The 26,720-nt window shown below is 42.5% G+C and overlaps 1 protein-coding gene across 6 annotated transcripts in view; it reads right to left on the reverse strand.

The window, feature by feature from the left end:
- Positions 1-26,208, reverse strand: part of rspo2 (R-spondin 2) — a 75,311-nt gene extending 49,103 nt beyond the window's left edge. Inside the window, exons 1-5 of one of the 6 annotated variants that reach the window (XM_078171947.1) lie at positions 25,891-26,208; positions 25,658-25,711; positions 25,518-25,547; positions 24,075-24,204; positions 22,296-22,611 (exon numbers count right to left, since the gene is read on the reverse strand). In XM_078171947.1, coding sequence (XP_078028073.1) covers positions 22,296-22,395 — 100 coding nt within the window. In that variant the 5' untranslated portion in view covers positions 22,396-22,611; positions 24,075-24,204; positions 25,518-25,547; positions 25,658-25,711; positions 25,891-26,208. Of the gene's footprint in view, positions 1-22,295; positions 22,612-22,855; positions 23,368-24,074; positions 24,205-25,517; positions 25,548-25,657; positions 25,712-25,890 lie in introns of those variants that run through there. The other 5 variants (XM_033639936.2, XM_078171948.1, XM_033639937.2 and 2 more) reach the window with 5 other exon arrangements.
- Positions 26,209-26,720: the final 512 nt, after the last annotated feature.

Consider the following 26,720-nt stretch of genomic DNA (forward strand, 5'->3'; position numbering starts at 1 on the left):
AAGACCCCTTTAAGCCTGAAGTATTGTATGTACAAAAGCCAGGGGCCAGATGAAGATCTCTGAAGAAGCCTCTGCAAGAACTTTTTAACACAAAGACTTAATAAGAGCCTCAGTGTGTCATGTCTACCAGGCAGAGGGTTGCTATGAAGCTGCTGCTCTTGTACATGAACCACATGAAGATCCTTCATATATCCTCTTCCTCACGCATCCTCAATGTACTGTGGCAGCTAGACGGAGGATGATTTCGTTTAAGACTTGGAAAAAAATGCATTCAAGTGTTCATGGGAATGCCATTGTTAATAAGCATTACCAAGGCGAAATGTACCCTAATGTGTATGTTTTGAAAGAATATTTTGACATTTTGGGATGTATGCTTATTTGCTTTCTTGCTGAAAGATACAAGATACACTTGTGTTCATGCGTAAATATAAAGCTACAGCCAGCAGCCTGTTAGCTTAGCTTAACAAAACTTGTTTATTAATAAACAAATGATATGAAATGACAAGAGTAAAGGTAGCAGCCCCTGAAAGAAAGCAGGTGGTGGCGGTGGATGGGTAACAAAACACAGGACTTTCCTCCAGGAACTGTGAACATTGAATGAATTTTGAATCATATTCAGGTTCGTCATCACCATGTTTCTTTTCCTATACCTAACCACAGTATCTTTACTTGCCCTAACCTACATAACTTTACATAAAGTACATAACTATACATTGCATTAACGTCAATCAAGAGAAAGAACCAAAGAACATGATGGCTGCGAGCCGCCTAGCAGCAGGATGAGTTCAATCACCTGTCAAATCCCACGTGTGTAGTTGGCAATTAATTACAGGTAACACTAAGATTGCTTTATTCAAATGGTCTTAGATTGTTTCAGGCCTCCTAACTTTGCAAACCGAGTAGCTTTCCTCATGTTTTACAACAGCTAACAACATGACAGTGGTAGCTCCCTCCTGTTCCCCGATACAAGGACCCATTCTTCTAACGCTACAAACTAAAAAGGCTGGACCGCAGCAGAAAGATATCTGGGAATGACACTTCAGGCCATTTAGTTGGATCATTTGTCCAGTCTTTTATGAGCTAGGCACAACAATCCAATCCAGTTCTTCTTCATTTTTGAACGTGGCGTTCTTTGTTAAGTGACCGCAAGGCGTCTGTATAAGACACAACACCTTGTTGACATTAGCATGTGAGTTTAAAAACCACACTTTCCAGGCCCCCAGGAAAGCAGTTCAGCCCTGCTTCTAATTTTTCCCAGTGGCCAAAAAGCATTTTCCCCACAGACCACTATTATAAAAGAGACGTCTGTAAAACTGTTGACAGGACACATCGAACTGCAAACAAGGTCACATAAGTCTCTATCTTTTGTGCATTTTTATCCAGTGAGGTTTTATATTTCTAAAACTTTCCTTAAACTGAGAAAGGAAGTCTTAAAATCAAAGTAAAATTAACCTAGAAGCTAGAAACTTTTTGGCGTATGTGCAAGGCAAGCAGTTCCACTGGACTCAATAGGCACCATCTTGGGGTCCAGTATCTTATTATTATTGTCATCTATGGTGCTTTCCCAGCATTGGGGGAATGGATTATTTTCCCCCTTGTCAAATCCACCCTCACCACGCCTCCCAGCTATGACTGGACAGCGCCTGTATCTATGAGAATGGTATGGACAAAAAAGCGAATAAGTGTACTTCCCTACTTGGAAGAATATCCAAGACCAATCATTTTTTGGTCATCATTTTTGAAACTATTGCATCTGACAATTTGAAAATTACAATTTAGACCATAAAATCAACATTACACGGGGAAATGGCCTTGCAGATATTCATTGATAAGTATCTAGGTTGTGCAGGTGAAGTTTTGGCCTTTCATTCATGCGGAACAGTCAGGCTCACAACATGAGGAATGACGGCATGTTTGGAGCGCAGCACTTTCATTCTCCAGCCGTAGGCTCGCTGGGAGGTTTGCTCTGAAGCAGCTCAAGAGCAATTAGGGCCACAGTGAGATCCAGCAGAAACCCAAACTCTGTCTCAGGTACGTTTTTATGAGTCCAAAGCAAGCGTGACAGACTGCGCTCGAGGCTGCCAAAAAACTCCACATATACAAGGGGTTCCACCCACGACCGGCTCACTTCCTGCCTTCCACTCACCTACCGTTACCCATGAAATCATTCACATTGACCCATTCCAACTTTCTGCAACCCGAAACCCTAACAAGGCAAATTGCACATAATTTTTGTGTTTCTTTTAGAGCCGGGAACTTAACATTGAGAACAAGAAGACATTCTTACGTGGAGTTTCACTGATGTGGGCTCTTTTAAGCTGCCTTCGATAAAAACGTTTTAGAGCCGGCGCTGCTGAAAACTGATACCTTGGAACCATTTTCAGCTCTTTAAATTTGACAATTTTATGAAAATGTTAAAGAATAACATAAAGAAAATGCATTATAGTATTAGAAATACAGTATAATATAAACATACTTTATCTTAGCCATCATGTCAGATGTGGCCAGACTGGAGCGTATCTGATTTTTAATAAAACTTTAGTAGTATTTCCTCACGCTTCATGTTTTATGGGCAAAATGGGATTCAATTATGCCAAAAACATTCATATTCATGTTCATGTTGCTATCAGATGTGGGTTTGTGATGGTCTGCAATATCTGAAAAATGTTAAAAGGTGGTTACATGCCTCTTTCTCACCTCTCAGCTGCTCATGTCAATCACAGACTTGTGGGCTGAGCAGCAGTGGCACTCCAACGGGGGCCAGGGGGGCTGTGGCCCCCCAATACAATTGCTGGCCTTCCTGGTGAAAATAATTCTAGGCTGACATAACTGTCTTTAAGAGCCTGATGGGCACTAAAGTAGTGGTGTCTTGGAAACTTAAGGCATCCATTGGTACCAACTGCATGGGCATAGCTTGTCAGAGGGGGGACTAAAAAATGTGCCAAAGTTAGGCTAAATTTTGGTGGGGGAACAACAGGCATGGCCATTTTTGAAGGGGTCTCTTGAACTCTCACCTCAAGATATCTGAATGAAAATGGGTTATTTTGGTACCCATAAGTCTCCCCTAAATTCAATTTGTTTGTCTCCACCTATGTTTTGTTCCTTACAGTTAATGAGCTGCTTCAAATTAAAGCCATACATTTGTCTTTCTAACGAAAAGTACTACCAACCCAGCAGTATCCCTGAAATTCAGTTATGGCTTTTGGTTTTGGTGTGCCACCCCAAGATTTTAAGCAGCCCTATCTGGTTATCTCTATGAAAAATTTCTAGTGGAGCCACTGCCAAGCATTATCAAATAACACAGAAGATATTTTGTTTAAGACCAAATCCCCTCAGTCATTACTTCTCTAACATGCTACCACTATTTTTTACAATACGTATTGATTTCTTCTCCTTGTAAAAACCCAAAGAGCGTGCAATGGGTCACCCACAGTTTAGTATTAGATATAAACTCCAACATATCCACATTAGATGTTGATGGTATTGGGCAAAGAGGCATATAACGGAGGCATTTTTTAGACCCTGTAGTTTATCTTGTCAAGTATTATTTCAAATCTCCTGAAATAAAAAGCCACTGCACAGGATACAAGCTGGATAAAAAGTGTGTCTTGAGTAACTACTAAGTTGGAAATGCAGCAGACTTGAGACAATATCATAGCACAGCAGTGAATTCCACACCCAGCAATGCGAGGACAAGAGCTTATATTAAAACACAACTGTTTCTATTCTCACAGTTCTACTCCATTTCTCCAAGGGCCCCTGGTATGTAAATCTAATAATACAGCCTATGAATGCAACTAACCAGCAGCCACACTGCCCATTGTTTAGAAAAGGCACTTACAGTACAGTCTATAAGAGAAAGTTTATCAAGTAACATGACAATAGAGTTATTCACTAGATGTATACTAATTATAAATGTCACATGGGGAATAAGCAGGGATGGCAAACCTCAAGTTTTGGAGTGGCAAAGCAACAGCAGGTCAAGAAGATTTGTGCTCTCATGTGGAAAACATCACATCCACCAACAGAATTATACGTTTTCCTCGTGGCACTGAGACAATTATTGTTTATTGTCCACCTCCCTAAATGATGGTATAAGCTTACTGCTGCTCCACTTTAGAGGAAAAAGAGAAAGCTTGGGAGAGCGAAAGGGCAGATGCGGGACAGAACAGCACTGCAGCCATCGGCCGACGGGCGGCAGGCGGAACTGTAAGAAGCAACAGGCGCTTTCTGGATCTCTGTTCAAACCACCTAACCAACCAGGCTTACACTGTGTGGCTGTAAAAAGCAAGGAGAGCCAACGGTGTCACCCCTCGCACTCAGAGTTCACCAGCCGTTGTAACGTCTCAACATTGTTCAAGCTCGTTAAAAGCTGGTACATGGAAAATGACATCAAACCACCCGCTTTTCAGGCCCGTGACTTTATTTGTCATGGAACTGGAAGTTGCACTTAGCTCAAAAATTGTGGAGAAAAAACAGAAGGGGTAAGAGAGGGGTACTTCAGGCCTGTGCGCTGAAGGCACATTTCTGTTCCAATTTAGCAGAAAATATGTTGGACTTGCCTCCGACTCTTTTCCAGCTGGAAATAGTCAGGTTTTAGGATCTACGTTTTTTCCCCCAGTTTACTTTAACAGATCATACTGTAAGCACATGTTTATAATTTAGGACAGTCCTGCTGCTTATAATGATTTTGCAGCATGAGACTGAGCAAACACATTTGCTGTCAGACATATTAGCTCGGCCAAAGTGTTCCTGTGACACAGATCCACCGGGCGAGGCGGGCAGCACAGAGATTTGAACCTTCACTTGAAAGGGTGGTGGTTTATATGGTGAATGGGTAAAACAGGCAGCCGCGGTTCAAACAGGCAACTGGAAAATGGGGGCCAATTTAAAGCTGCACTTTTAGTGCTCAATAAAACAGAAGCTCAAGGTAATTTACTTTGGTGTGATTCAACAGGTTCAGACACATTCACATGCAGGTGAGAAAACTACATTTGAGTCATTGTATGACCACATCGCCATCATACAAAGTGCTTGTTGTTAAAGGAATACACTGACATTTTGGGAAATGCGCTGATTTGCTTTTTCACTCAGAGTTCAGTGAGAAGATTGAGACCATTCTCGGGAGCAGTCACTTCCCGGAGTCTTTGCTGGTAAAGCCGGGAACCGTTTGAATGTGAGAATCAGAGGTGCTGGTAGGCGGATTTTGCTCTCATTTTGGACAGAGCCACACTAGCTGTTTTCTCACCTCCAGTCTTTATGCTAAGATACGTTAGCCACTGGCTCTAGATGGCTACATATTTTTGGTACAGATTTGAGAGTGGTATCAATCATCTTATCTATCTCTTAGCAAGAAACTGTAAGCATATCCTATTTCCCAAAAAGGGGAAACTTTCTTTAAAACGTGATGTGCTGAAAAGCTGCAGCTACAAGTGACAATTAGCTATAGGATACACTACTATTTAACAAACATTGCGTTAGTTAACTGACCTTATGAGTGCTGTCTACTTTTGCTACTGTTTCGGTAGCTTAGCATTTTAGCTAGTAAGTAAGCTAGTAATAGCCCACTTAATAGTGTTAAACACTGATATTAACCAGACATTTGCTAACGTTACCAACATAGCTACCGTTAGCTACTTATCATATCAGACCAAGTAAGGCTTGAACAGTAAAATACCTGAATGTATAGGACTGAACAATGGTACAGTTTTCTGCATATGAAGTAACGGCTAATTTCAAAGAGGAAGAATGTTTTATTTTCTTTTTCTCAGAAGACTTGAGGTCTTAGTTTAGCCCACTTTTAATCAGATTCTCTGTCATCTTATCAAAATGTAATGAATTTCAACAACAGGTGGATATGCTATTTAGCCCCTTTGCCAGTGCATGCAGAAATGGGCCGCCACAAAATACTGTCCGTTTACATCCAAGCAGCGCTCAAACATTGTTCAAAATGTAGTCAGGACCGAGTTTGAGAAAAAGACTTAAAAGTAAGGGATATAAAAAAAGAAGTAACCACCATAACATTGTCACTCACTGCTTTCTACTGTTTACTGACTTGTTTAACGGCCTGTCTATGACGGTGAATGTGACACATTAGGAAAAAAAAACCCCAAACATACTTGTCTGTTGTCTACTGGCAATGGAAAAGCAGTTTATCGCCTATTTATAACAGGTTTTCCCACGCTTAAAAAAAACTGCATGCATGCACTATTTTTTGTGGAAAAAGGGTATTAGCTGACAAAACTAGAGGCTACTGTACATATCAGCAATCCAGAAAATGTAACTTGTACAGTGTATATTACTAACCTTTGTCCTATGTTTTCTAACCCTGCAGACAGTCAGATAGAGACATTGACTCATTGAGCCAATCTGGAAACTCTCTGCGCACCTTTCGCCCATCTGTCCAGCTGAACTCATCATGGCTTTCACCCCTTCCCCCTTTCCAACTCTATATGAAGACCCTCGGTTAGTTCACTTCCTTATTAACATCTTTATGATGGATTATGACTTAAATCCTGTGTCCTGGGTCAAATCCCACATCTGGATCCCCTGATGTGAAAGAGCCCTCATAATTCTTGTTTGAGGAAAATTAGAAATAAAAGGTGACCTAGCTGACCTCATCTCACAGTATGTGCTGCAGTCTTTTAACACTTTCTGCCACGGTGATGGACGCTTGCACCCCAGCACCCTTGACCATCATAACAGACATGTGACCGCCATGGAAAGATCCATGGTCACACAGGAGGAAAAAACTGAGAGAGCAACCTTGATGTGGTGGTCAAGTAACAGCATCGCCTCTTCACTGTGGGTTGCGGTCCCCATAAAATGTTTTACGGCTCAGTCGGGCCTTGAAGACAACGGAATATCTGCTCACAGTTGATGTCAACATAAGCTTAAACAATGCACTAAAACAATGCAAACCTCTAATAATCCTAAACTTTTGTTCCAGAGAAGGAAAATCTATTCTGAAGGACAGTTTTAACACTTTTAAAAATAACTGCTATAGATGCTGCTTTATTTTTGGTGGTGGATAAAGGCACAGTTATTAAGTGGTTTAACCAAAAAATGGTGTAAATTGCAACACTTCATAACAATGCATGAAACATCACACATTTAGTAAGAGCTCCCCTTAACCTCTACGCATATAGCACAAAAAGACTAAAACAAAAACGTGTCTGCCTTCTCACCATTGATTTTTTTTTCTTAATCAACCTGGCACTTCCTGTTGAGCATCAAAGGTCATCACACGGCATCTGCCTTTCGTTCTCTCGACAGTGATACTCGCTTCATACGTCATGGTTGGTCAGCACAGGTGCAAAAGGACTTTACAACACTCAGGAATGAAGCACTATGGGAGTTCAGTGACTCAGGGGGATGGACTTTATCGCTCTCTGGGCAGGCACCAGAAGATGAGCATGTGGTTTATGTTTCTTGCCAGCTCTTCATCTCTCACCCATCTTTATTCGGCCATTCAAAGAAAAAGGCTGATATTCTCATGAAACGCCCCAGTATTTTTCGACTCACCACTGTTTCTCAGCAACTCGCTCCGTACCTGCAGTGTTGTTCCGTGAATGCAACATGATCCAGGACCTATATTTTAGCATTACAATACAGCTGCAAATCAAAGTTGGCAGGTTCCAAGCACTGTGACAACTATGGATAAACTAAGCACTTAGAATTTGCAGATTTAGTGAAGACGAAATTTTAAAATTTGGCCTAAAATGACATTTGTAGGATTTCTAAAGATTGGACTTGATAAATCATGGCCTCTTTGTAACTTTGTGCCAATAACACATTGGCCTTTAGCTGCACAACTATAGTGTCATAAAAACTTTAACAGCTTTTAGTCGTGAGAGTCCAGAGATGATGCACACCACATTTGGAAATGATTAGTTCAAGTGTCAAGGAGGTGTTCGCAAAATACAGGAGGTCTGTCAGGAAATTCAAATTCAGAGAATCCAACATGGCAAAAATGTATGTATCTACAAGCAACTGACGGAGCTGGTGGAACAGTTTTTATCCATCTGGACTGTTTTGCTGCTGTGAGTCTTAGGATTTTATACTGAATTTAAGAAGATGTGTTTTGCACCGACCAGGCATCAAAATGGAAGGACCTCAGTCAATATTATAGCAGGAAAGACAATAAATTAAGAAAAATAAGACTTGTAAACAAACTATGGAGGCAGTGTTAATTATGCCACTGAAAATGGAGCTGAAATGTGAAATTTCTAAATATTTTTCATCTGAAGAAATACTATAATTTATAGACAAAGTGTGCCCCACTTCAGAAAACAGGAAAAAAAGGTAACACTGATGGATGTAAAGATTGTAAATTAGACTTTTAAAATCTTAAATAAATCTGCCCATGTGCCCAAAACACCCTGTTCGTCCCCAAGTTCCCAAGCCATTGACAGTAACCTGTAAAATACAAACTGCAGATGAAATATAAGCAGTGGGAAGTAAGAAATGAGCTCCAAAAGAAAGAACAAAGTTTGGACCTTTGAATATTTCAATATTTACACTCCCCCAAATCCGCTCAAGCTGTGGGAGAAATGTGTTTTCCCCCAACAGAAAGGAGGAAAGGGGAGAGAGAAAAAGGTGGGTGGAGGAAAAGGTGGGGTGGCTCCGATTAGCCCACATGTTGGTAATTTATCACACATAAACCTCACACCTAATTTTCACACCTGTAGCTCAACGTGCTGGAAGTCTAGTAATTCACTCACTCACTCGCACACAGACGCCCACACCTCCCACTCATACTCACACACATGCTGCTGAGTGGGACCTGGCCGTGGGTTTCCCTCGGTGCAGGAGAACGAGGACATCACAGGCGAGGATCAGTAAAGTTAGCGGGCATGCTTGGCATATTTGCACCCCATGTAGCAATGCTCCGTCTCTCCCACCATAGCCCGTTTTTCACTCTCCTTTCCCCATTTGTCATCACCTTGACTAAACTCATCCCAACTTCCAGCTCACACATCTGAGAAACAGAAGAGTTGGATGTGGATTTCTCATACTTTGCCAGAAAGCACAACATGGTGTAGCTGCGAAGCCAGATGGAAGGGGGGATGCTCATCTTTTGTTTAAGTGTCACACGAAAACAGCTTGTCAAGTAAAAGACTATCAAATGTTAATATAAAAAGCTGTGTTTTATTACCTCCAGTCACTGATTGATAGTGCTGGAAAAAAAACTAAATCATTCACTTCAGTAAACTGGAAAAAGGGATGGATGGGTGGATCATTGAATCAGTAAAGTGAAAATCCTGCATCAGTTAATTAAAGTAACTAATAACTAGTAAAGTAATAATGTGTTACAGAAGGTAAAACCAATATTTTCATTTTTTTAGTAGCGTTAAATAGCCTACTTAAAGAAAACGTGTCGGTATATTTTGGAAAATGTCTGTGGTATAGAATGAATCAAAATGTTTGTTTACAATTACTACCATGTAGAAAACCCCCACGTCACATCGGGAAAAGAAACCGTGCTGAGCAGACACCGCCTCAATTCAACAATTGCCTGTTGTCTGCCTGGAAGTGTTAGCACGATGTTATGGTGATTCCGTCTGTGAAGCTAACAGCTGGTTAGCTCAGCTTAGCACAAGAATTGGAAACAGGGAGGAACAGCTAGCCTGGCTCTGTCCAAATGGAACAAAATCTGCCCACCAGCACCCGTAAATTTCCAGTCTTTGCTTAAACAAGATAAGCTAACGAGCTGCTGGCTTTAGCTTCACTTTTCAGAGACAAATATGACAGTGGTATCAAAGAAAACAAGCATGTATTTTCCAAAACGTCATACTAATCCTTCAAGCTTACCTTAAAATCCTAAATTACTTCTGTGAAAGTCCTTAATTACCTCCCAATACTGCTGACTAAAGACGTCATAAAAGTAGTTTTACTGCAGTTAAATAATTACAAGTAAAAGTCCTGCAGTCTACACCTAACAAAGATAAAAGTGCAAATATCATATCAGCAGAATGTATTTAAAGTATCAAATATAGAAATATTATGCAGCAGAACAGAGATTAATAAGAGTTTAATTATTACAAATTAATAATGTTGTAGTTGGTGGAGGAGGAGCTATTTTTAACTTCTTTAAATACTGTTATACTGGATAGTTTAATATACAGTAATATGTAGCATATTTTACAAATTGGTGTTTCTTAGGCCTGTGTAAAATCTCAATTGAAAAAAAATGCTACCAAAAAATAGCATATGCTGACTAACTGCCTCCATTTCCCTTCATACTGATTTCAAGTAGGACGTCTGCTTCAAAGTTCTACCTCATTAACCCTTTAACAAGACACAACCTCCGAGCCCTCCGAGCCCGCCGAGCACAACAGGGAGATGTGAGGTGATCGCCAGGGTCAAAAGTGGAGTGCACCACAGGGGACAGATGGCAAAGACATGGTCTCACTTTCACACATGGTGCCTGCCACAAAAAAACAACAAAACTCTAAACATCAAAGACTTATTTTTCTCCCCAGAAAAACTGGGCTGGATCCAATATCTACATTACGCTTCTCATGGGGAAAGAAGACAACTTGTCTTGTTTTCTCAACTCACTGAAGTCTGTTTTCTACTAAAGGATCGGCCACAGCATTATATGACCATTGTGGTGGTTAGAGGGTGATGTATTAGACTGATACTTTAACTCAAGCTGTCACCAGCCAATAGATTTATCCATTTGTCTTTAAGTGCGATCATGTCTTCACCAGTAACTTGAGCGTTATCCCAAAAGCACAGGCACACAAATATATTAAAGAGAAGTTCATCTGAGGTGTTTCACAGGCCTGTGATATACAGCTTTGTTGTATCCAGATGAGAGCAGCCACCTTCTGCTTTAGCAGGTGTCTGGATCACATCTGGCGTCATGTTCTCACACCACCACAAACTGCACCTGAATGGCTGGCACTGCCCGAGCTTCTTAACAGGAACCGGCTTGTATTGGCTCTGAAAGAGCCACACTCAGCCCTCAGGAGCACACATTTCTTTTTCTGCAGTGCCCTTTGAGGGAGACTTGGAATAAATGCTTTCATAAAGTATGAGTGGCCTCCACAGGCCAAAATGGAGCACATAAAGCAAAATGACTGTGGTGCAAAGATAATTTCCTCTCAGTAAAAGTACTACATGTGCTTCTGGGTGTGGAAATGTCATGAGTTGCCACAAATAAAAAGAAAGAAAAAGTCAGAGCTTTGGTATGCAGGTGAGGTAGAATCTAATGAAGGTGTTAGATGTTGCGATAAAGGGAACTTTTGGATGAAGAAACTGGGACTTGCATCCAAAATCTCTGGGTGGCATGAGGTCACGAAGTGTATCATTACATGCAAGCAACAGATGCGTGGAGCTGTACCTGTCTTGTGCCTACATGCCACAGTGTTTACTGCTACAAATGAGCAGCAAATTGCATTGTCATGCATTGCCTGCTGTTACGTTCCAAAGCACTGGATGTGCCAAAGAGCTATGCAATAACTCAACCACAGGAGTTGTCTCCTCTTCTCTAAACAATGTCTTAGATGCAGTCTCTTATTCTGCAAAAGATAACCCCTCGACTTCTAAAGTTATGTAAGCTCTTAATAAGAATACACTGTTCTGGCCACTCATATGCATATGCATGTGTGCCCTCGTGCTCATTGATGATGATAACCAGCCCCACATTGTCCATTACACTTCAGCGCTGCCCATTACTGCACCAAGGCAGTACCATCTCTGAAGCCATTAGCTGGTAAACATGTAAACTACATGTGACCCTTGTCCACAGATACCTATTATTTATAACTCCTGCTGGTGACAGCTGTTTACACAGCTAAGGCTGCTGCTCCTGAGACCTGGCCCCAGTCCAAATAAAATAATATCCAGTTAAGGAGAAGTCAGCCAAGATGTAATACAAGTGCATAACTAGAGGGGGGAAAAAGAGCAAAGGAATCTGGGAAATGTTAATGGACTTCTTTTTCTTTTAAAGCTTAATACTTTTCTGTCTAGCATTGTCTCTACCGCAGCCTTATTTCATTGTCTGGACCCTAAAAACAAGATTAGTGAGAAGCCCTGATGGAGAAAGAAAAGTCAAAAGCAGTCACCACAACTGATGTCCTCTCTGACAAAGCGCAACGTAAAAATGTGAAGATTACAAATTGACTTCCACTCTCCTTTTACACTATGTATGCATGTGTGTGTCCTGAGCCTGCATGGCGTGCAGCCAGGGTGAGCACAAAAACATACATGGGCTTAAGTCAACACAGACAAGTACAAGACAAACAACAACAACAACGACCGCAACCACATGACAACTGGCTCAGACAACCACTGTATAACAATGAGCGGGGCTGGGCCAATTCTGGTGGACATTGGGCCTGTGGTGGAGAAACATTTCGGCTTTGGCAACTCAAAGTCATTCAGCGACAGGTGAACTGACAGCTCATCCAAAGCGGCAAAAGTTCAAATCAGTGAACTGTGGAGGGAGTGAAAGATTGTCATGGTAACCAATTACACCTCAGATTTTTCATTTACAGTATTATAAATACATTTGAATTAGAATTTTGAATATTACAGCTAAAACTCCACTAAGACAAAGCTCTTTATTAACCCACATGTGGATGACAGTAACGGTGATTGAGATCTGATAATCACCAAGGGCAAAGCCTTTGATTCACATTACTTTCACACTTATCAAACCATTCAGTGACCTCACTGCCCTGTATGAAAGCATCTGCGTTTGTTGATTTGTCACCCATTTATTCAGACATTTCCTTTAATTTGTCACCCATCTGTATTTTACTTACGCAACCCAACTGCAACAACCACGGAAGCAAATTGCCAAGCTGTAATTGGATTGACAAGATGTTGGATCCACCCACAAAAGGCTGATTGTGTGAGGCGTCAGCAAGGACGCCATTCAGTCTGGCTGTACCGAGGCTGTAAAAATCAGACTTTCTTTTATAAAATTTGCCGAGCTGAACAATCCTAACCCTACGTTTCTCTCTGGACATTGACCAAAGCCCTAAAAACTCATCTTTGTTCAACAAAATTACATATTTAGACATTTCATTCCATGAAAAAAATCTCCTCATGCCTTAGATCCAACTCTACACCTTTGCCTTATTTGGTACATGCTGATTTATGAATATGCAAACTAGCCTTGCCCCTTAGCCGCCCATGTGCAGCTCAAGCATACCTGCTCATCTTTGACTCTGCTCATCAAACAACCAAACCTCTACTTGTAATCAGAAAATGATAGCATAAGGCTTCAGCTTAACTACATTATCAAACAGCTAATGCTGCTAATATTAGATAAACCTGATCGCCTGACAAGTTGAACTGAAAGTGAAACTTGCAAAACACAATACTTAGCTACGTAATCTGGCTTCTCTTCCTTTCGCTGTAGCATTATGGAAAGCCGTACCCTGCAAGCTGGTTTGTCATGTAACAAAGCCTGGAAGCCTGAATCTGCGTTCTTATGACTGTCATTGGTACACAGTAAATTTTTTGAGACAATATGTGTTTAGCTTGTTTCTGCCGCCCCCAAGTGGCCAAGAAATCAGTTGACGCAGGTTTACCAACTGTAACATAAAACACTGGGGCTAATTTAATTACTGCTTGACAGCTAGGATGTTTGCAAGTTAGCTTGAAGTTTTGTAAGGACAGACAGAGGTGCTCTTTTATCACAGATGCAGCACATCAAGATGAGCGACACTTACTGTGGTGTGAGCTTGAACGACTCCAGCAGAACGAGCAATGCACTCTGCTGCCTCGAGGCAAACTATTACGTACTGTAGCTTCCATTATATGATTGATATACAGTCTTATTGCTTTGCTCTGATAACAGACAGATGCATGTCCCATTCAATCCCTCCTCCACTGCTCTGTGCATCCTCTCTTCCCATCACTTTGCTTCTTCTATTCTGACCACATAAATCTTGAGGGGATGACCCTCTAAGACCTCTTTACATCTGACATGCACGCTATGTTGCCCTCTCTGTTCTTCCCCCTCACTCTCTGTCTTCCCCTCTCTCCACAGAGGGAGTCAGAGAGACAATGAGCTCAACATCGGGGCCCAGTAATGACTCCCAGCCTTGTTCCTGATTAAAAACACACCGGGTGCTTCTGCACTCCGCAGGCAGCCATGAGGCCTTCCCCTCCTCACACCACAAGGGCCTGAGAGCAAGGAGATAGAGGAACAAGCCAGCCTCAACACAGCCCCATGCCCAAGAAAAAAAAATCCAGTGTAAGCCTTACCCACTGTAGAATTCAAAGCTCTTGTCCCAACTAGTCCAAGCCTAATTCCAGGCAAGTCTTCATTTAGTCTAAGGGTGCCCAATTACCATCATTAACCCCAACCTCAGCCAAAGCCATAACAAAACCATAACAGAGGCTGCCTGCAGTCCTTGGCTCAGATACATCAAGGGTGGGGCTAAAATATCCTGTCACATATTTGCACGTCTCTTTAAAGTGTGCTGGGTTTATCTTACACACTACTTGATCATATTGGCAGAAAATAGTGAGAATTACTTGTTTAATCAAGCATTTAAGTACTGAAGCAATTCAATGATACAGCAACTCCATGGATGGACACGTCAGACAGCCTGTATGCAACACTGGGGGCAGCTGCACCTTTACCTTTACCTCTCCATGTCCATACTTGGGCCGCCAAATTACAGGCGAGCACAGCAGAGAGACTCTTTATTGCATCTGACCAGCTCACTTCCTCTCCATACCAAAGGCATTGCATGCTGAGCTTTATTTTGATGTGGCGTGTAAGCATAATTAGAGGTCCCATAAAAGCAGGGAGAGGGGGGAAAAAAGGAGTCTTGTCCATCTGTCGAGTGTTAGAGGGTGGGCAAGGGGGTAGCGATCAGAGCCCCATGCCTCGCTGCTGTTAGAGCAGCAGCCATTCGAACAGGCATTGATGCAAACAGCCTTTAGCGCCAAACTACAGTCAGTGTGTGTGTTTGTTTCTGTACTCGTCGGTGTATTTTCTCAAGGGGCCTCCTTGAGTTTCAGATTTCCAGGCCTTGCAGATCGATGCAAAGTAGGTACTGGTCGGCACGCACACAGAGGAACACACTGACATGGCAAACAAGAGCAGATACAGAGTGTGGCCTTTTATAGAAACACTAGACATTAAGCATCCTTGCAAGGGCTCCTAGATTCCTGAATTTGTACAGCTCCTCTACACATTTAGGACAGGTGTGAAATAAAATTCATGGCCTGTCAAATACACTTGAATCAACTTGAATAAAAACAAAGGGGATTAAAGGGACAGTTCACGCCAAAATCAAAAACACATATTTTCCCTCTCACCTGTAGCGCTATTTATCAATCTAGATTGTTTTGGTCTGAGTTGCTAAGTCTTGGAGATATGGGCCATACAGATATCTGCTTTCTCCAATATGATGGAACTAGATGACACTTGGCTTGTTGTGCTCAAGGTGCCAAAAAATTAATTTGAAGAACTCATCAGCAATGTCTCTGTCCAGAAAACATGACCCGGTTACTCAAGATAATCGACAGACTTTGTTGTGAGCAGTTTCATGAACAACTACACCTACCAACAGTATGACCGTGTAACAGGAAGCATGCATCTACTGATAGCTCACCCAGCACCACGGAGCTAGCTAACGTTGCAGCTCAGCCGAGGAGGACGCCACATCTTTCCACATCTGTCTCTTGTCCATGAATAAATGTATACTTCCTTCTGGACAATGTTGACGGGTGTAATTCAGTAGAACTTTTTTTGGCGCTTTAAGCACCACAAACCAAGTGCCACCTGGTTCCATTATATTGGAAAGAAGAACAGTCATGAACTCACACCAGAACAATCTGGGTTGATAAATAGCACTGCAGGTAAAAGGAAAATGTATTTTTGATATTGTGGTGAACAGTCCCTTTTAAGGAAATACATTGACTTTGTTGAGAAGATCATAACCACTTTCACATACGTCTTTATGTTAAATATGAAGCTATCACCAGCAGCTGATTAGCTAAGCTCAGCATAACAACTGGAAACAGGGAAACAGCTAGCCTCGCTTCGCCCAGTTTTCCCCAGTTTTACACGGAGTTATGTGTGAGAATATTTCTTAGCTGGGACCAGCACCTTCTTGAAGTCTGCACTGGTTGCCTGGCAACTGCTCCTACCAAGAAATAGTAAAACGACAGATGTTTAAACTACGCTAGGCTATATTTTAGCGTTAAACTAACAAGCTGTAATGGTTACTTTGTGAGCTTGCAGTGCAAGTCGGTAGATTTTAACACAGGCTAGCTGTGTCCTACTTTCACTTTCTGTGCTAAGCATAACTAGTCAGCTGCAGGCTCCAGCTCAAGCCACAACGTCCGGGGCTGAAAAATGAAGTCAACATGGAAGTGCCAAAAACTGCAGTTCTTTGAATGGCCACTTGAGGCTGGCTCCAGAAGCAAGACAATCCCCACAGACACCCATGTTAAAATGTCCAGCTTGACAGTATATTTAAGCAAGATACTGAACCCTAAATTTCTCCCGATAGCTGTTCCATTGGTGTGTGAGTGTGTTAAAAACTGAGTAGCAGGTGGCACCTTGTATCGTAGCCTTGGCCACCAGTGTGTGAATCTGACTTGTAGCTTTGAGTGGTCAAAGGACTAGAAATTAAATTCCATCCAATCCATTTAAATAAACATGTCTACAGCCGGGTACAAAAAGTGCTTTTGAGCCCTATAGCTAATTTCAACATTCATGACAAATGTACCAAGATAGCCGTGGCCAAAATGCCAAACTCAAGGCTTAAAAACAGGAATCCACAAACCAATGGGTGATGTCAAGGTAGCTACGTCCATTATTTTTACAGTGTATCCTCCTAGCCAAGACTTAGTAAAGCAACAAATGTTTACACTACACTTTATTCTAGCATAAGCTAGAAGCTATAATATTTAATTTGTGAGCTGTTTCCCCTGCTTTTAGTCTTAATGTTAAGCTAAGCTAACCAGCTGCAGGCTCCAATTATGTATTTACCACACATACATGAGAGAGGTGTTGCTCTTCTCATCTCAACTCTTGGCAAAAAGTGAATAAGTGTACTTTTCAAAATGTCCGAGTTTGATTTAGTTCCTTTATTTTGTAAACAGCGAAGGGGAAATTGGTCATTTTTAACAATTCCCATGCTCATATTCACTGGGGAAAAAAACACAATGGATGCCTATTGTACCCACATCATTACCTCTAAACAGCTCTTCACTGAATTCTTTTAGAGGTGTGTATTAGTAATGTGAGAGGTAAGTAGTCTGGAAGTGCATTTCAGTGTAAGCCTGAGGGGCTCCATCTCCAGCTCTGGGCAGCTCTCCTACCTGTGAAGAACTTGTATGAGTCATTTTTTCAAAAAATGCTCCTTTTGTGTTGTTGTTTTATGTGTGGCACTCAGAAATGATTCCCACATTAGAATTTTTATGGCCCAATAAACTTGAGAGAATCGGACCAAATTGGCTGGTCATATTTAGTAGCTTTATAAGGAAACGTATTAAGGTGTAATTGCTTCAGGGGAGTGCGCAATTGAGGGAACGGGCATAGGTGAGGGTTACAAAATCGCCCTCGCACTCTGGAGGGACACTGCGGTTTTTGTCTGCTGCTCGGGAGTTTCCAATCACCATGAGGAAATATGGAGTGTATTATGAGATTTTATATAATGCGTTCATTTTATTTCACATTTCCGAAAAAGTGAAGTTTTACAGTGTGGTAAAATGTAGCCTGAAATAAAACCATCTGTTTGGCATTTAGTTTTGCCAGCACATGGGATCCTCTGATGACAGTGATTGAGGGTGGAAGAGAAGATCCCCCCGTGTATTCCCCCAGAAAAAGAAAGGAAAAGGCGGGACCAAATCTGCTCACAATGAATGTGTCTTCACTGTGATGTGATAGATGGAAGTGCAAAGAAGTGTTACAAAACAAGCTTTCTCATCCATGTGAAATACTGAAACATGGAGCAACACCCAAAGAGTTGATAGATGAGTATGAATCTGATCTCTCACTTCCTTGCCTTGTTCAATCCACAAACCTGCTACTTAAAAACGTGGGATAAAGGATCATTTAGCCAATTAAATTCATTAGGTTAATTGAGTTCTTCAGACACAGGAAAGACAGGAGAATAGTTTTTTTTTCTGAGGGGAAAACAAAGAAAAAGTGAAACAGATCATCCCCGCTTTGTCACGTGGTACCCAAAAGAATCTCACCCTGTGTCTCTCTCTCCAGTAGAAAGTTCATGCCACTGCATGTTTTTTCCTCTGCTGGGGTTTTTCGGCAGTGTAGCATGGCATGAGCGCACTGAGGAGCCTTTCACCGGCTTCATCTGATACTGCTGTGACTCGGAGCAGGAGCTGCGCTACAGGCCAGGATCGACATGTATGGGTTAGTAGGTCAAACAAGGAGCTAGTCTTTCGACAGAGTTCGGAGGCTGGGTCAGACTAATGTGATTTATCAATACAGCACATAAGTGAATCATTGTCCTTAATGGCCATGATAATCCCCAAGACAGACCGTGGACGTGATTGGTGGAGGAGTTGGGGGTGGGTGAGGGTGGCTGTTCTGGACTTGATGTCTTCATTAGAGCATCGGGAACATGCACCTGCAGGGTGTCCGTGTATCTCCCTGTGCTCTTTTTCTCACAGACACACACACGTTTTGAGCACATACACACTCAGATTTACACTTATGGAAGCTTGGCTGATGGGGCCTGGGAGAGAAAAGACAGAGCTCTGTTCCTTGACGCCGGAGCTCAGGCTCAGGTCAAGACTCGGCTCGCTGTAATCCCTCTCAGGTGATGCTGTTCACATTCAGCCGTTTCCAGCTGATCTGCTTAAATATGCCTTCCTCATCCCCTGAAAAGCCCCCACCTCTTCTCAACCGGCGCAACCTCCTCCATCCTGTCAAACCTCAGATCACTTTTCAGCATTTCCTTCGAGTGATGAGTAAAATAAACAAACTCCTTCTGTTTAATTGAATAAATAAAAGGCTCACATCACCTGGATTAGAGTGGCATCATGTGAGAAAGCCTTGTTAACAGACGTGCCATCTGCGGGGCTTTTTTTCCACCTTTTCCAAGAGTGGCAAGGCTGGTTTAAAAGCAGCCTCTTGGAGCGTTCCCTCTCCTCCCCGTTAGGCACTTAATCAATGTATTATATTGCGCCGAAGTACCGGGTTCCAACATTAACACTTACACCCACAAACCTGGGACTTTGTGTGAGCTTTCAGCACACTGAGGCCTGATTTCCAGAGCTTAGAAAGAGAGGCCACTTTGTTTGAATTACTTATCTGCACTCAGAGATGCTATAATTCTATAACTTATACAGCCAGAAACTGCATTTGACTACAAATGTACAAAATCATCCAGTCTTTTTTTTTTCTATATTATCAACAAACCACAAAGTCAACTCACAAGTGTGAAAGAGTATCAAGTTCCCACACTCTTTTTATGGGATTCATTGTTGAAAGAATAGTCAGCCACAAATCATTATTATTTTCTGTGAGCTTTGGCATCAAAAAGCCGCCACACACACCCTTGTTGCTGACTGTCATGAGCGGTACAAAATGTCATGCATCTCTGACCTCACTCCTCCCGCCCTGCTAGGCTGCATTAGTTTCATCCAATCACTTTTGTCCTTCAAAACATCTGGGAACGCTGTTAGAGTAACAGATTACACAGTCGAATATGATCTGAGACACGCTGCGGCCTGCTGGGAATTCAGATGTCTGGGCAAGACGTGGAAGGGTTAATAGTATCACATGGCAACTTTTCACCACTCTTGGGCACTATTACCTATTCATTACCTGTTTAAACGTCTAAGGGCCCCACTGTGTGGCTCTGTTCCTTCAGGCAGCATTGGTACTCCAGCCTGATTTTATGTAGTCAGCAGGTGGCATCATTAGCCAGAGAATAAAAATGAAAAGTAATACCCTTGTGTCTAGCTATGATATCATAGGAGGGCTCATTGGCATCATTTCCTTGCTTCTAGTGGGGCAGGATAGGGGGTAAGGAGGTGTAAATTTAATATGTTTTGTCATCTGTTTTACATGAGGAAAAAAATGTATATGCACAATTGCCGCAGCCAAATGGGAGGTTGGGTCATGCCATGCAGCGAGTGAGTAAGACAAGATCAGCCCAGAAACCACACAAAGATCCCAATCTTGCCTCTACTCATACATTTTAGCGGGCTCGAGTCATACGCAATGACTGTTTTCTCCTTGACATCCCCTAATTATAATGGCATCTCCATCCTTTTTTACACCTCACTTGCTCATGTGGCTACATGTGCACGGTGTATCAATGGCAAAACTTTTTCTTATGCATGGAAAAAAAAACAACAACAAAAAAAGTGAAATTATGCAGGATGTGTTTTGTTAGCCATAAAACAGTTACACCTGGGCGAGCCGAGTGTGGCCCAAATTGAGGTTCTAACGTGTCTGGGTCTCAACACTCCTGAACGGTTTGGATAGCTCCCTTTTCATGCCAGACAGGCTGTGTATAAAGCTGTCACAGGAACCTTGAGGGCTAGAAAAATATTCAAGCATTTCTGGGCCTATTGGACAATGATCTCTTACACATGCTTCTTTCAATATAACCGTGATAAATAAAGGAAGGAAGCAAATACCGAACACTTGGCCGGCTGCCAACACTTGCTAGAATGGCACTTTTGGCCCAAAGTGCTGTGCAAAGTGCCCCCCCCCCCCCAAAAAAAAAAAACACACACACACACACACACACACTTTCAACAATACTGTAAGGGCAAAACCAGTACATATTTGCATGGGATTAGTTTGACAAGTGTAACTTCCGCTCTGAGGGCTGGGATAACATTGTGTAGCTTATAGTGTTCAGCCTAAAGCTGTTCTTGAGGTCAAATGTGTAAGTTAACCTCTTGATCTCATCCACATTGGTTAGCCCACCCTCCACCACTCCCCTCTCTCCCTTTCTGTCTCTCTCTTCCCCTCTTTCTCTCTCACACAGACACCACACAGATAAACTAGAGACAAATGTAAAGACTGGCTTTGCTGCTTGACCGTCCAAAATGCCCTCCAGGTTTAAGCAGCTCCAGAAAAACATTGATCATACTATAAAAATTACATTCTACTGGATATATACTATCTCAGATCACACAGTCCTCAGAGAAAGAAACACACAGAGGAGCTGAGAAACGTGTGTGTGCCAGTACCCCGCAGTGATTGCCTGATTATTTGCAGATGGGCAGTGGAGGGCTTGCAGAGTGTGGAGGTTCCCCCTGGCACGCAGCGCATATGATTAAATCTGTGATTGCCTTACAATTTACAAGACCCCCTCTCTCCTGACTTTAGTCTTTCTACTGTACTGCCGTACTGTGCCGTCGCTGCCCAAAAGTCGGCGACATGCTCCCCGTGCGTAATTCTCCTCCTCCTCTTATGGTCACCCCTGAGGGTCTTGGCGATGTGTTATGTCACAGGTCTGAGGAGGGCTCGGCGGGGGCCACTTTACTAATCCCACTGTCTCCTCATTCATTCAGAGTATAGAGTAGTATTTACAAAGGGGCTGATCCCCTCCTCGACTCCCGCGCCTCCGCTGAGCGATTGTTATGCGGGTTTCCTACCAACTGTTCAAAGTGGTTATGAGATCAATTAAAACCAGCTTAGGGGGCTGGAGTGGAGATGTGCAATTCATAAGTCAGGGGAAGGGGATTCCGTATCTATTCATTAAATAACTCCCAACAATACGACCCCCATAAGCCGCCAGCTCCCTATAGACCGACCCGCACCAGCAGCTTTTTAGCAGTTTCACGTGTAAATAATATATGGAGCTCTTTGTTGGAGGCACAACATCGGGAAGTAGCGTTAATAGTCCGTCTGACAGCCAGGTGTTAAACATAATTAGCCAGTCCAACCGCGGTTTCATATTAATTTTGGACAGCCACACGCGTGGCCAATTTTGCGCACATTTTACGCATTAGCTACCGGCTCTGAAATCGTTACATAATGTGGAAAATCTTATTTTAACAGGGTAATAAATTTTATCAGATGCATGACTTGAATCTTTCAGTTTGAATTTCTGGAATGTTTCTGAATTACGTCTGTTTTAAATCGGGAACCCTCACCTGTGCACTTTAGAAGCCAAGCACAGATAGTCATCAGTATTTCATGTCATAGGCTACTGTTCGGACTTTCCGCCTCCTCTGTGCGCACACGCGGACATTCAACAAAACGTGTGAGCAACCTTGTTTAGGACTGTTGCCGTTGCCTCCCGTGACCTACCCAAACTCTTTCGCCATCTGTTAAAGTCACCCCCTGGATGCTGCTCCAGGCTACAACCCCGTCTTACCTCTTTTGTTTCTCCTCCAGCGGTGCGACGGCGCCTGACAGTTGCTGTACTCCATACAGTTCAATACGATCAGGGCAAAGGAGAAGAGTCGAAACTGCATCTGGACGGCGATCTGTTGTTCGGACTCCAGTAAAAAGGTGCCAGCGGGGCTCGGGATGAATTCTCTGACTTTGTAATGTCCTCCTCCAGTTTCTTTAGTCGATCCTCAAATGTGTCAAACATCAGACGGGATGCGACATGTTATCACGCCGCCGATTGGGATCATTTTATGAAGCGCGCTGATCCTCCAGTCACTAAAAGTGTCCGCTTTGGTGCGCTGCGGGGAGAATGACAAAAGGAGGTTACTGTGATAACAGTGTAATGAAATCAACACCTTCCTAAACAATGATGCGTGGGGTGATAAGAGGGGGATTAAAAAATGAACTGATCTTCTATGTGTTAATGTGTTGGAACAATCAAAGATGCAATGCGTGCTGCTCAAACGCCCCTTCCAAAAAAATAAGCGCAGCCGTGCGTAATAGTCGCCAAGACGCTCCGTGAAATATGGTGTCGGTGTATACCTTGCATCAAATGAAGTGTTATCCCGCTCCGGTCCACTTTTAGGTTCCCTCTGAGTGCAAGTGCGGCTCGGGAACATGCAGCATCCCTCTTTGTGTGAGAAACTTGTGTCTCCAGAAGAGAACAGAGGTCCGAGGAGGAGGAAAAAAGGTGGTCGCGGTGAAAAGGGGGGATTTCCTTTCCTCTCTTCTCTTGTGAAAAGCGTTGGATTCCGTTTACCTGCGGTTCCTCACTCGCGCTCGTCCGGTCCGCGTCCTGTAGCGCAGCACAAACAAAACTCACATGTGTTGCTTTCTTTAAAACGGAAAACGAGAGCCGGCGAGTGAGTGTGCGTTTTGCGCGCTGGCTGCTGAGGTTGAGCGGTGGCTGACTCCAGACTGGTCCTGATGCTTGCTGCCTTTTTCCTCATATAGCGCCGTGCCGCTGTCACGTGTGGAGATTTCTAGTTTTGTGTTTCCTTCTTATTTAAGATGTTGAAGATGACATTTAGTGTAGTCTCCCCCCACCTCAGCCTCCCCCCCTCCGCGCGCACTCACCCACACTGGCCGGTGCGAGGTTGCCTCTGGGTCCTAGTGAGCGCAAAAAGCTGGAAAGGAAACATCCCGCAGGAAAAAAAAAAAAAGTTCATGTAGTTTATTTTAGGGGATATGGGATTGCAGCTTGTCTGCGGCGGGCAGGAGTAACTTTATTGTTGGTTATTTCAACATCCAGAATATTGCTTTAAAATTCAGCAGGGATCCCACTTTCTTACACGATTTTACTGCTTTTATATGAATGTCTTCCTATAAGTTTCAAATCAAAGAGTCTCAGCTGAAGATTTAAAAGAAAATGAACAGAGTAATTGCGACACAGTCAATCTAACCATCTCGGTTCAGCTTTCTTCCGCTGACGATAGCCCTATTGAATAATTAGAGGTTCACCCCCCAAAAAAGCAATTATCTACATAATGTGCGTAATGATGTGGGCCCACAAGTCAACCATCTCGTCACGCCTCTTTTATTGCGCACCCAGGACCACGCTGCCTCCCCATCCCCACCCCCTCCTCTCAAATTAATGATAATCGTCGGGGAGGCTGTAATTGTGGGACATGAATAAATCATTCAATAAATTCAGGGTTTTCCAGACTCGGGCCTCTCACACTGACCCACGCGACCTCATCAGCTGAGACATGTGAGATGGTCAGTGGAGACAAAGATTGTCCTTCAGTCAGAAGCAACTTACCTTGTGGAGGGGGGAGACATGAGAGGGCTGGCAAGCATCCACGACACGGTGACATTCAAACGCTGGCTGCTCGTCAGTTACAAATCAGAGATGAGACAGTGGGGACTGTGGAAATTTGTGACAGAGGCTCCTGGGAAAGGAGTCAAACTGTAGTCATGTGTACATGTGAGCAACTAAATAAGGCATTTCTGTGATTTTATCACCTTCTTCAACAACTGCTCTCCATCCTGATTGCAATACAAGTTGTGAATGCTCTACCCCCTTCAGCCACTAGGTGTGGCACTTAATCTTTTATTTCAGGAAATTATTTACATGGGAGAGTTATATTGTCCATGGCAGACAGTCTGCATCAGTACAACTACCGTGGAACCAACAAAAAGCCTTTTATTAGACAAGAAAATATAATGATAATGTGTGTTGATAAAAAATTATAACACATTTTCAGTGAAAAAAATACTATAAAAAATATATTTTTCACCTTAAGTGTGGTGCCCTCACTGACCTCCAATCCTAATATTCAAAAACTTAATTTCCATGCTGGTTTCACACTTTAAACACCACAGAAAGTGGTGAAAAATATATATTTCTACCTTCAGGCAGTTAAACATACACTCACTTATACACACAAGTGCAAGTTTCCATTTTGTCACTGGAGCTGATTGAAAAAAGTATGTGTGGGGGAAAACCTCTAACAATATGTAAAGAAAAAAAAAAGAGAGGAGGAATCGTGGTGGTTTCCTTGCCAAAACCTATAGTGACCTTTGTCCTGACTTTGTTTATTTATTTATCCAGAGAGCAGTGACAGACATTGTGGTCAGGAGGGCTGTTAGCCACAGGCAGTGCCTTTGGTTTGGATTCCGCTCTAAAACAACATCTGAGAGTGCACGGTTAAGGTGAATGTGATAATTTAGGCCTCCGGCACTTTTATTTTCATGATGTGTCATGGAGAAGGGGGCCGGTAAACCAATCACTTTATTCTCCCCATCCCTCCTCTCCTTTCCCTCTCCTCCCTCCCTCCTACTCAGTTGCAGTGCACATAAGTGGAGGTGACGTCAGCATTTGGATGGTCTGGCTCCGAGCCCTCAGTGCCATAACAGCAATGAGGGGAGCTGCTGTACACCCTGTCCATCACACATCCAGACTGCGATGGTCTTAAGCGTGGGCTGGTGTCACAGTTTACAAGGTAAAAGAAAAAAGAAAAAGGAAAAAAATGTTCCAGGCCACAGTGGTCATGTGGAAGTCGCGAAAATGTCAAGCAGGGGATGAGAATGAGGCAAAGTGGGAAAGTTCAAGTTATACTTAGCACCCTTCTGTGTCTGTGGCTTCCAAAGTGTCCAGAAATAATCTAACATGACATTCACAAACAAAGCAGTAACGGTACAGCCCACATGTACAAATACAACTTTAGTGTCACCAGAAGTCTGGTTGACAAAAGTATCTCACCTCAAGGTCCATTTAGAGGCTGCTCTGGAGCTTGAATTGAAAAAATATATGGAAATATAAATATCTGCAGTTCCAAGACAACATCTGTTGTTGAAGATTAGGTGATGTGGTCAAAAGCTCCGGGAGTTGGAAAAACTGACCTTCAGGTGAGACTGTGAACTGCTGGTGAAGAACCATCTATGAACCCCAAACGTCTGATAATCAAAACAACATATTAAAGTCCATCCACAATTTTTCTTTGGAATATGCCACTCTCAACCCCTGTAGGCTTGAGAAAAGGCTTTAAAAAGTTTGTAGTTTTTGCTCTGTTACAGAACACAGAGGCTGTAAGTCAGCTTGAAAACAGCAACCTAAAAAATTATCAATTACTCACCTGTGTTATGTTGAATTTGAGAAGAAAACTTTGTTTCCCTCACATGCATCCACAGTGAATGAAGAATCCAAAAACGGAGAATATACTTGATGAACTGAAGTAAGGAGGGCTGCGTTTAACAACAGCAAAACTACACTAAAAAATGTACAAACTCTCACACAACTCGTGCAGTATAATCCAAGTCCAGTCGTATGCTCAGTACTTCCCAAATATACATACATTTTCGCTAAAACCTTGCTATTTAAAACACTTCGGCACAAACAGTGTCACACACGGATGAGAAGCATGCCTGGGCATGTGCTTGCCTTTGAACTTTGTGCAGAGTTCAATCCCACTTGCATAGGCACACTACTTTTATGCATGATGAAAGAGTTTGTAAACGAATGTTTTGCTGTTGTTGAATGTTATCCCCTCTATTCACTCCAATTTATCAAGAATTTTTGGTTTTTGGATTCTTCATTCACATAAAGGCATGTGAGAAATCCAGTTTTCTTCACAAATTCAATGTCACATGGGGTGAGTAACTGATATATTAAAGAAAGAAATGATTTGTGGGTGAAGTATTCTGAGATTATGGATGAAGACATAATGTCTTAATTCATAATTACATATTATGCTCCCTGATTTACTTTATCAGTTCCTGCTGTAAGCCACAGGGTTGAACACAAAGAGTTCTGTCAAAGTTATAACAGTTTTGGTTATTTCATCAGAGATTTCAGTTTTTAAGTTTTTGTGGTTTGAAGTGGGCGGGGCTTTGTACGAAAAATGTGATGTCACAAACCCTGGTGTACCAATAATAATTTAGAAATATTTTTTAACTAAATTGTTGT

The sequence above is a fragment of the Epinephelus lanceolatus genome, chromosome 10 (assembly GCF_041903045.1).
Source record: "Epinephelus lanceolatus isolate andai-2023 chromosome 10, ASM4190304v1, whole genome shotgun sequence".
In the NCBI taxonomy this organism is placed as follows: domain Eukaryota; kingdom Metazoa; phylum Chordata; class Actinopteri; order Perciformes; family Serranidae; genus Epinephelus; species Epinephelus lanceolatus.